This window comes from Papaver somniferum, chromosome 2 (genome assembly GCF_003573695.1).
Source record: "Papaver somniferum cultivar HN1 chromosome 2, ASM357369v1, whole genome shotgun sequence".
NCBI classification, from domain to species: Eukaryota; Viridiplantae; Streptophyta; class Magnoliopsida; order Ranunculales; family Papaveraceae; genus Papaver; species Papaver somniferum.
The window spans coordinates 64,756,079-64,767,952 of record NC_039359.1 but is presented as its reverse complement, the minus strand read 5'-3'; the positions used below and the strand labels follow the sequence as shown (position 1 = coordinate 64,767,952).

Below are 11,874 nucleotides of genomic sequence, written 5' to 3'. Positions count from 1 at the left end.
TCTTTATAGCTGATAGGGTCATTTGGACTGAGGAGTACCTATTGTGATCCTAGTTGGTTTGCCCTGAAGGGTATCCATGGCCCATAGGGAACTTCACTTTCATTTAGGTAATTTTTGCTCCACTAGGTAAACACAGGATGTATTTTTGGCACAGTCAAATAGTTTGATCGGCTAAGCCAACCATGGTGTTTAAATACACTTTAAAAAATTATTTTTGAGTTAATTTAATCGAAAAGCAAGAAGACAGTTTAGAAACACATCTCCAGAATGACTTTTTAAAAGTAAAAAGTTAACCTTTTTTTTTTCCCCTGACCAGACAACTGAGGTTAAGGGGACCCCAAGTTTAACTTCTTATAAAACAAATTGATCTTATTTCTGATTACAAATTTAAAACTGCTTCTAAATGTTCAAGCTAGTTTTAATCGCAATGCATTACAAATTTCATCTAAATCTTCGTAACCCTGAGAATTCTTTCCGAGTTGATGTTTCCACATTGATAATCTCCTCTGAAGATCTGTAAGCATCAACATTGACCCGTCAGCTTCATCAGTTTGAAGGCTCAGAAGCTTTTCCATATACGTAACCAAAAACCTCACCGCTTTTATTTTCAACCGGCAAACAAATTCATCTCCTTCACCTTCCGTATCAAATATTGATTCTGCCATTTCTTCAATAACATCAAACAGATCAAAAACAAGTTGGACACCTTCTATGGCCTCCTTTTTCTCATCACTTTTTCGAGAGAACATAGCCGACTTTTTGTTATCATGCGGAAGGATTGAACCTGAAGCAGCATAGTGGAAAAGACATTGGCATGACTCTTCATTTGTATCAGAAACCCAAATAAAGATGCCCAAGGGAATCCTTCTGAATAACAAACTATGCCAAGGATTAAAAACTTTCCGGGTTTTTTCTCCAATCAATTCCCTATCATTGACAGCTCTTTTGCAGAAGGTTTCATGACAATCATGGAATTCATTAAGCCAGAGTCTCATTGCATGACCATCATACTCTTTGGATGCCATAGTATCCTTGTTTTCACGAACTTTTGGTTTCCCAAGTTTTCCCCTGACACTGGCATTGACATTGTGTGTATCTAGCCCGTGTTTTTCAAAAGATCTTGATTTTTCCATGAAAAAATTAAGGAGCAAATCAGAAAGGTATTCATTAGTTGGGCTAAGAATCCATGTCAGATACCTTGAAGCTGCACCGCGAATCTTCTCTAAGTCGTACGGTTGAGCTTTAACTGCTCCTATTGAGCAGTTTCTTCCAGTGAATAACAAGGAAGCCGAGAAGTAGAACCAAACCGGAAAATTCATCAATAGTGCCCTGCAATACCTCATTTAATCAAATACATTGTTGTAGTTCAGAATCAGAGAGTAGTTATTGAGATTAATGAAGAGACTTACCATGTAGATTTATGATCTATCATTCTTGCCTTAATTGATCCTCGCTTTGAAACTAGGTCAAAATGGTCATCACCCTGAAGTATCAGTTCCTTAATAAAATGAACCAACTCTAGAAAAGTTTTGCATGACACTGGTCCAGCTAGCATCAGCAACAGAGGTTGTTTATGTGGAAAATAAGCATGAGAAAAAGGCAGCTTAGAACCCATTTTCATTGTCAGTCCCCACCTTATTGGCTGCGCAAGTACATCTAACACTGACAAGACTACTATGATTTGAAGCTGTAGAACGGAAGTCGAGCCCCTACGCAAAGTAGCTGTCTGGTGAGTAACTGAATCTATTAATGAGTACACAAACGAGAGTGCTTCTTATAACAAAGCATGAATAACTATATAAGTTGTAGTTTCCCCAAGCACGCTGGACCACATAGTAAAGCAAAAAGGAATAATAAGTTGGAACTTACGTCACCAAAAACCAGTTGTGCAATAAGGCTCTTGTTTGAGTAAATATAGTAGGAGAAAGAACCAAAGATAAGACTATTGAACGCCATCTCATTCTTTCATGCATTTCTTTTTTCAAATAAAGGAACGGCCTCGTTGAAGACTCGGACAGAATACTTGAGATATCATGTTTTAAAGTCAGTGGATCAAGATACCACACGAGTAACCTGAAATGTATAAGAAAAAGATATCCAACTTCATAAGTTCCAAAATACAAATACTGAAAGATACAAAAGGACAACAAGTGTCAGAACAAAGCTAAGCACTTGCTCCCCTGCCTCCCCTTCCCTGGTAGCAGGTCATCATGCCTGTTTTTGTCCCAGGATTTAAGCTTATTCTGCCCCTGAACGAGCATCAACAGTGCTGGTCATTTATAGCAATTTATGGATCAGAATGGGATCGCTAAAGTTTGCATATTTTGGTAACATCAATTGCCATCTGAATAAGTATAACAATTCATATAGTAAAAGGTAAGTCACAACTTCGAGTCCGTCTCATGCTATTTCACTACAAATCAATCTGAAACAAGCAAAGAACCAACCCCTACCTAACAGCCTCGTGATGCATTGTCTTAGATCGTTAACCAGTTAGAAGACTACAATGCTAATCCTACAAGTAGCTAGCAACTCAATTAAACAAGACGCCGTAGTTGTTGCATCTAGTTGGGTATGGCGCACACTCATTTTCAGATTGAGCGTGGCATAGAACCCTTTTTGGATTTCCGTTTGAGTCAATACTATAATTGGATGTAGCCTATGAAATATTTAGCAATGTTAATCAGCATGTATCAAAGCATATACATTGGTGAATGGTGAATTTTGGTAAAAAGTTGCTATAGTTTTTTTATACATCTCATGTTGTTCTAAGCAAATAGTTGTTGGTGGTATTTTGGGGGTTCACAAAAGCATTGAATACTCTGATTTAGGACCATAGGAAAAATTCCCAGCAAAAAAGCTAAGCACTTTGAATATACATTTTTGTTCGCATTTGAAATGATACATGTTACTAAAAGAGGGCAGAGAAAACCGGAGAGCGCTGATACTAAGCAAGTCAAGAACATGTATATTTCAAAAATTAGGAATTTGAATGACAAAACCTACAGGCCTAACTGATGGTATAAACAAGACCACAGTTGTGCAGGATGCACTATAAAAGATAAGTCATAGAATCTATGCAAGCATCACATATTGGCTCATGACGAATAATTTTATCAAAGATTCAAAATGATCACCAAGTTGACATTTATGATTTATGGACAAGAAAAGTATACCAAATTACCCAAAAGGAAAACAATCCCGAACATGTACAAGGATATACAAGTCACAAAGAGCATGTTTGACAACTGGTATGTCCACTGACCCGAAATCCACACCATTGGCTATCTTAGATGGAATTAAAATGGACTTGTGAATACTAAACTCAGGCATACCTTAGAGGTATATCGCTGTCGCTGATGGAGATCTCTTCCGGGATAAGAGAATGTAGTTTGGAGAAAGAAGTGTTTTTCTGGTGACATTGTTGAACACTCCGGATATATGGAAATGGGGACAAGATCTGATGAGAAGAAGCTGACGCTGTCACTCTCAGCACAGCACGAAGCAACATATGTGAAAGGGTTCCTGCAAACATTACACACCGCAGAGCATTATGCATAAAAATGATTCTTATTTTCATCCTGCAGCTAATGAACATTGTGCTAAGGGAACACTTAACATTGCATTTCAACTGGGAGAAAGCTTCAAAATTCCGGGTAACTAAGTTCCTTGCACTAACCACTACACTAGTCAAGCAGTAGAGGCGACTAATGAATCCAAAACTACACAAACAACCTTCCGAAATTGAGCAAAATTGGAGACAAAATGAAACAAATAGCACTTACCATGATGTTCTTCTAGTCTCCCAATAATATCTAAACAAGCTTTAACCAACTCTTCGCAACCAAACCTTGATATCGAACTCCCAATCTGTAGAAACTCCTCTTTCTGAAAAGGCAACACTTTACACAAAATCGATGACTTCAAAACCGTGACAATCGTCTGTACTAGATCTTCCACCAACAAATTAAACACCTGAAAAACAAAAACCCAGAATCAAAAACCACAAATTAATGAAAAATAAGCACTGAAATTGAAAAAATAAAACGTACCTGGGGAGTTTTGAAACACATCAAAGAAAGGGTAGTTTCCAAAACCCTAACCCTGGATTCTCCTTCATTCGTATTTAGGTTTAGAGTTTGATTCAAAGATGATATAGTGGATGTTAAATTGGTGGTGAAATCTTGTTGTTGAGATTGTAAATGGCACGCGATTTCAGTTAAAATTGCGGTGATTTCTTCTACTCTGCTCATCTTCGACTAGAGAAATGTACCCGCCAAATGTTCAATTGAAGGAGAAGGCAGACTAAATGACTAATGAAGGTCGTTGGCATGATTTGGCCGGTTCATACGGGTGAGGCAGACCATGGGGTTTGCCATATGGACGCACGATGGGCACAGCTAAGAACGATTTACCCCTCCTTTTTCGAGGGGGCGATGCTCTACTTATAGCGCGTTTGGATATCAGAAGTAGAAGTGTTTCTGCGAGAAACAGAGTGCAGAAATATTTTGCTTCACAAAAATTTAATCTTTTTCTTTCAAGAAGTCATTCTGGAATTGTATACCCATACTAATTTTTGACCTTTTATTTCCAAAAGTCAAAAAGCAACTTTTTGGTCCATTGTGGTAAGCTAAGGCTGTCTTAATTATAGTAAATGACCCGGTTATCATTTACTTAAATTAACCTAAACTTATTTCACAACTAATGACCTAAACTTAATACTAATCTAATTATCTTATTAGATACAAACTTAATTGATTTTCATTCAACTTTCGTAATTGTTTTAAATATGGATTTAGGAATTTGTACATTAACAAGTGCTTTTTGACCAACTAGTGCAACGGATATATTGAAAAGAAAGAAACGTGATAGTTTGTTCATACCTCGAATTATTCCTAAGAATAACAACTATGAACAAAGATAATTATTTAGACTTTGGTTTCCCGATTATAAATAAAAATCAGAACTAAACTTGAACAAGTTCAATAAAATAAATTTTATTAGTCAAATCAACTGTCTAGAGGTAGGAAGAGCTTTCTGAGTTAACTTCTATATGAATAATCTAATTTTTGGATTTACCTTCATTTTCCATATCTATTTCCAAGGAAAATTTATCGTATCATTGTTTGCTTTTTCTTGGCTTATATAGTTATATATGTTCACTGCCAAAAAAGCTCCAGACAAGTGATGCTTCCATCTCATTATATATAACTTGTTCTCTCCTTTGTGGTGATATTGCAAGAATTTTTTCTTTAACATCTAGAGATAAGTAGTTATTTAGTTTCCATATATCCCAGTTTTCTTCTGTATCTATTATCAACTCTTGCACCATTTGCGGCGTCGTTTCTTCAGAATCTTATGGTCTTGGAATTATGTCTTCATTAGGAATCCACTTGTCCTCCCATATTTTTACAGACGCCCTATTTTTAATTTTCCAAACAATCTATTTTTCATTGGAAAAAAAAAGTTGGGTGTCACATGGGAATGAGACGAATTTTTTAGGAATGTTTTATAATTGTTCTAGCTTTCTTTATTTTAGGAAATGCCATGTATGGGAAAATTCCTCTAACATTGCCGCCTATTTTTCTAACAATTTTTTTTTGGAAGGAAGAAATTTCTTGTTGATTTCATTAATATAATAAGAATTTATATATCCTATTCAAATACTCCCTCCGTCCCACTATTAAGTGACCTAGTTCAAGTTTACACAATTTTTAAGGAAAGCAAGGGAAAATAGTATATTTAAGCATTTTTTTATAATTATACCCTTATGTACAATAACTAGTGAAAATTTGAAATGATTTATCTATCAAACTACACCACGGATGTTCGCAAACTTCATACTATTGAAAAGCACTTTAAAACACCTACGTAACGAATATAAACATGTCCATCAAATTATGCATATTTCTTATATTTCTTATAATCAATTAAAAGGATAATTTTAGAAATAATATCATTGTGTAGTGATATAGGTCACTTAATAGTGGGATAAAATCTAAAAGTAAATAGGTCACTTAATAGTGGGACGGAGGGAGTATATATCAAAAATGAAAAACATGAAAAGATCTAGAGTACTATTTGTTACAATAACAATACACTACAATACAACATAAATATCAAATACATATAGATTTCAAAAAGGAACCCAATGATGTTGGAGGGATGACCTAAGATTTGATAATCCGTCATTTGAGTTGTTTTCTTCTTCTTTAAGATTTATATATCCCCGAAAGGAGTAATGCGCGAAAACATCGTTATCATAATCAATATTAGTAACCGTTGATCTTTATATATAAATAGAATCACGTCATGCCGAAGTATATTTCCCTTGATAATAGAGTTAAGACTATTAATGCAATCGATTAATGCATGATAAAGACTACATAATCTGCTTTAAAATCATATAAGAAGAATGTATTTATCATACAAAAGCTATTACAAAAGAAAATATAAAAACTTATGTAAGAAAGCCTAGATTAGTTTTCCAAACGATTTTTTTATTTAATATTATATATACAAATATTACTAGTTGTATTCAAACCTAACCAGAAGATCGGAAAAAATCATAATTGATCTGATAAATCTGAAATACAAGTGAATTTTTTTTTGGTAATATTTAAGGAGATTGAAGATAAGCTCTGTAGAGAGAGCAAAATATGATTAAGAAGAGAGAATTCAAAATGGTACACGATTTCTTGACTTAATGCGAATTTTTCTTCAATTTCTGATGGATTACACGTTTAGGTTTGTATGTTTTAGGTCCCATGTAGTTCAACTTTAGTTTCCACAAAACTTAAATATAACATTTTCATGATTGAGTTGTTGTACTTAATGACCAACATTTATTGATAATGTATTACTATGGTTTAATTGGTACAATTGATGATCCTTTACATGTTATTAAGTTAGGTTTTTGAAGTTTGATTACTTCTGATTAAAATCTGTTATTATCAAAATAGTGTAGACTGTTAGTAATTTGGAATTTCTACAAATCCATACATGATCTTGGATTGTGTTTCAACTATTGCACGATTAAAGAACGAGTACGTATTCATATAGTTGTTGTGAATTCAATATGCAGTTTATGGTACATGCTTTGATTTGTTTGTATGTTTATATTATCTAATTAAAATTTAGTCGCGCGCATAGTTAATTATGTATTGATCGTAAACTTACGACAAACCTTGACTAGAATAAGAATAAAAAAGACATTAAAGGTTATATAGCTACATATAGTTATGGTTCATTTAATGAAAACACCACTCAAGTTTTTTTGAAAAAAAAACAGAGATCGATTAATCGAAATTCAAACTATACGGTGTAGATATGATTAGTATACCTAATTTAATGTTAATTAGATAGGTTAAGAAAAATATGGTTTTGTAATTAGTTGAGCATCACATGCGAACACATGTTAACACATTGATTATAAATTACATGTTAGCATATTTTCCATGTTGACCGGATACAACATTGTGGATGTAGCAGTAGAGATAGATATGATTTTCAGACTAGACGGGTTAATTTTTTCTCAAGACAGATTAGAACAGAATAGAAATAAATCTTTGATTTATTTTTCAATATCAGAATCAATTCTTTGTTGCAAAAAAAAAGGTTTATGTTGACGACAACATATACATAGGAGTAACAAAAATGAGTTATATAAAAATTCAAACAGATGAAACAACATGTGCGAGGATCTAAACATATGTGATATTAATATAAGTATGAATTTTACATGAATTTAAAACATATGTTAACACTCGAAAATGGTTTAATGCTTTGAATTCTAGCCCACCAGGTCCCCAAGGCCCACCTACAGGAGAAGTTGCAGGACTTTCACTTTTAATTTTAATCTAAATGCCATATTAAATCTGACTAATTATGTACCAAAAAGGAAAAAAGATGTTTTTTGGTTTTGAAACAAATCATGGAGCGGCTGAAGTTTTCAATGTCGAACGCCATGATCCACACTCTGATGATTCTGATGATTGAAAGTCTTCTTCTCCTGGTGGAATCTATTGTGACCATGTTTATAAGATGGTGATTGTGTTTTATAACTATATGGAGTTTTATGGTTAGCTGGCTACTGTGTTTTAAGTTTGGTTTATAGTTGATCTTTGAAAGAGCCCCCAAACCACTACTACATTAATATCCTAAAGTAGTTTTCTCTGTTATCAAATTTTCTTTGCGTTACATTCATTTGAGAAAAATTGTTTTAATCATCAGTACCTGCAATCAGAATCCATAATATAAGCTACGATGGTATAATTTGGTGTCTTCTTTACTTTTGTACTGGACATAAACGCCCCTCCGTCTTTTTTTAGTTTTAGCTTGGGCGCTCATGGGATTGTGGTAGATTTGCGAAACACGAGGGGCAACTTTTCTTCTTCTTCTCCGGTTTTCGCTTTCAGTTTCAGTCACCAGACTCCCAGCAACACCCTCCTCCTCACCACCACTACCATCACCATCTGCGACACCATCACCATCAATTTCCCCATCGATTGAAATTGTTTTGAATCTTCAAACCACTTTTCCAATCGATTAAAGCACCATCACTACCAATGTCGTCCTCTACCTTCAACGACACTACCAAAAAATTACCATTAACGGTTTAACAACGAGGAAACAAGAATTTCGCTTTTTACCTGTAAGTATTTTCTAGTTTTCATTATTTATTTTTAATTAGAGCCCATGCGAAGAATATCGTATGCTGCTACAAGAAAATTCACATGTACTTTATGTGAATATCCTGAACTGTCGGGTTCGTTGTGCTCATTCTTAGATCATTATCTGTGTCAAATGTCCAATTACATTACTTAGCTTGATTCTTGACTTCTGTCATATAAGATATTATTATACTTAGTTTAGTGGATTAGAGGCTGATGATATATATTTCTTTAATCTTAGAAATTTTTGTAATGTGTTTGCTTTGCATGATCCTGGTTATTCTGGCCCTAGGTTTACTTGGTCCAATATGCAACATGGCCCTGATCTTATTCTTGAAAGACTGGAAAAACGTCTCATCAATCAAATAACATTTATTCCCTAACTTTTATGTCAATATTTTTCCTAGAGATTCTTCTGATCACTATCCTATGCATATTGATTTTAATTTTGAAGATGTTTGTATGCCTAAACATTTTTTATTTTATGCCCATGTGGATTGAAGACCCTACTTGTAGAGACATTATAGCTAACTCTTGGTCTGTTAATGTAGTAGGATCTCATGTTTATAATCATCCTTTGGTAATATTACAAAAACACAAAAAAAAAATAGTCTTAGGGACTAGAATAGATCATCCTTTGGTAATATTCAAACTAACATAAAAACTACTATAGAGGAACCTCAAACCTCCAATCCCACTGATTTTGATTCTGTCTCTGGACTTAGAGCCAGTTTAGAGTACCTATATATAATTTAGAGGAATTATATTAGATGGATAAATCTAGAGAAGTCTGGCTTTTGGAAGAAGACAGAAACTCTCCCCATTTTCATAGAGTCACCCTATTTAGGAGAAAAAGGAATGCGATTATCTTGATTAAATACTCTTCTGGTAATGTCTTAACTGATTGACATAGTATGAAAACTTCCTTTGTTGATTACTTTAAATCTCTATACTCATCCCATCCTCAGCAATACCAAGATGAGATTCCTGAGAGTCTCCCTGAGAAGTTCTTTGTGGATCATAACATCCAGTTGAATCTACCTCTTACTTTTAAGGAAATCAAAACTGATGTTTTTCAAATAGGAAGAAAGAAAAATCTTGACCTTGATGGCTCTACAAGCCTTCTTTTATTAGAAGCATTGGGATACTCGGACAAATAATGATTGATATGAATCGGACATGCTTTTGTATTAGGAATATTGTTAAAGTTTTCACTCATCCGCTATTTACCTAATTTTTAAAGTTCTTCTAGCGGAATTGGTCTTCTAGTATAGACCGATAATGCTTTGTAATTTCATTTATAAAGTCTTGTCCAAAACCCTAGCTAATAGGCTTAAACGTTTCATGGATAGTTTAATCTCCCAAAATCTGAGTACTTTTGTCACTGAAAGAAGTATCTCTGATAATATCCTTCTTTCTAACGAGGATATATATGAAGTTAATAACCACAAAGGTAAAGATGGCATTGCTGCTATAAAGTTGGATATGTCTAAAGCTTATGACAAACTGGAATGGTCTTTTCTTGAAAAAGTTTTTTAAAAAAATGGGCTTGTCTGAACATTGTCTTAATCTTATTAACCAATGTCTCATATTATGTTTTTTTTTGAATGGAAGTCCTACTGGTCTAATTAATTTTAACTTAGATTTAGGAGAAAATATCTCTTGTTTGAACTTAGATTCTATCTTGTTTTCCAAAGCTATTGTTAAGGATTTTAAAATCATCAAAGATTATCTTCAAAAATATTGTTTGACGTCTGGTCAGGAAATTAATTTTGATAAATCTGGTATCCTATCTAGTGGAAAATTGTGTGGTCCTTTTATGAATCATTTGTTCAATATTCTTGACATTGATAACTTAGATTTAGGAGAAAAATGCCTTGGTACCCCCGTAGCTCTCCAAGCCTCAGAAATTCAAACTCACATGGGTATTTTGTAAGTGTGGATGCTAGAATTTCCTCTTGGTTTCATAGACTTTTGTCTCAGGCTGCTAGAACTACCTTAGTCAAGCATGTGGTCATCAGGCTATTCCTTTGTACCAGATGGGTTCCTTTCTTATCCCCAAACATCTTTGCAGGAAAATAAACTCTTGCCTTTGTAAATTCTGGTGGGGAGACACTCTAGACCCTAAGGATGTGAAACCTCATCTTCTTGGATGAGACATTCTCTGCTCACCTAAGTCTGAAGGTGGTCTAGGTTTTAGGAAGTCAAAGTTGAACAATTTGGCTATGTTACCTAGAAATGCATGGAAAATTATGGAAAATGTTGATTGTCTGTTAGGATCTAAAAGCCAAGTATTTCCGCAAAACTGATTTTCTCAATGCTAAGTGTCCAAGTGTTTGTTTTGGACTTGGAGATGTCTTCATGCTATGAAAGAGATGATCAAGCCTTTTATCTCCTGGATTAAGGAAGATGGTAATTTTATTGACCCTTGGTGTGATAAGTAGATTCCTACTTTAGGCCCTGCTGCTCATAATCCTTTACTTCCTCCCGACCCTAATGTTAAAATCTCATAATTTATTGTTACTGAGACTAGATATTGGAATATTGGTAATTAAATCTCATAAAATCTCACAAGATCATCATCATTCCCTTAAGCCAATTGTGCACTCCGTAAAGGAGGGCTTGGGAGTTTTCAAATAATGGCATATTTTCCTCTAAATCTTCCTTCTTGGGACTCAGGGAGATTAGTCCCTCTCCCTGTAGTAAACTTTGGAAGTGCATTTAGAAACTTTGTGTTCCTCATCGTATTCAAAATTTTATTTGGAAAGCTGCTATAAATGCTTTGCCTGCTAGAACTGTTTTACATAATAAAATGCCTATGAATTCTATTGATTATAGTAGATGCTTTGATCCCAATAAAACTGTCATGTATGCTTTGGTCCTTTACCTCTTTGATAGTCATGTTTGGGCTTTGGATTCTTTCTGTGATAATACTAATGCGTGTCTTCATTAATAAATCTTTACTGATTGGCTGACTTTCTGGTTGATTGACCCAGTGTCTAAAATTTCTGATGATAGACATTTTCTGTTTGTTGTTATATATCTTGTGGTCTTTATGGAATAACTTGGTTTTCATAAACCTAAAAAAAACTCATGATACTGTCATTAGTAGATCAAAGGATATGCTCCTAACTATCATTTCAAAACCTCACATTCCCTCTGGTTGTACCATTAACTATAATGATACTTGGAAGCCCCCAAC

General features: G+C 34.2%; 1 protein-coding gene across 1 annotated transcript; it reads right to left on the bottom strand.

The window, feature by feature from the left end:
* Positions 1 to 253: 253 nt before the first annotated feature.
* On the bottom strand, positions 254 to 4,411 carry LOC113347868. Its single transcript, XM_026591545.1, has 6 exons — positions 4,053 to 4,411; positions 3,786 to 3,975; positions 3,336 to 3,525; positions 1,870 to 2,073; positions 1,410 to 1,709; positions 254 to 1,329 (listed from the first exon to the last, which is right to left on the bottom strand). Exons 1-6 carry the CDS (start codon positions 4,251 to 4,253, stop codon positions 408 to 410), a joined length of 2,007 nt encoding a protein of 668 aa, XP_026447330.1. The 5' UTR covers positions 4,254 to 4,411; the 3' UTR covers positions 254 to 407.
* Between the last annotated feature and the right edge of the window lie 7,463 nt (positions 4,412 to 11,874).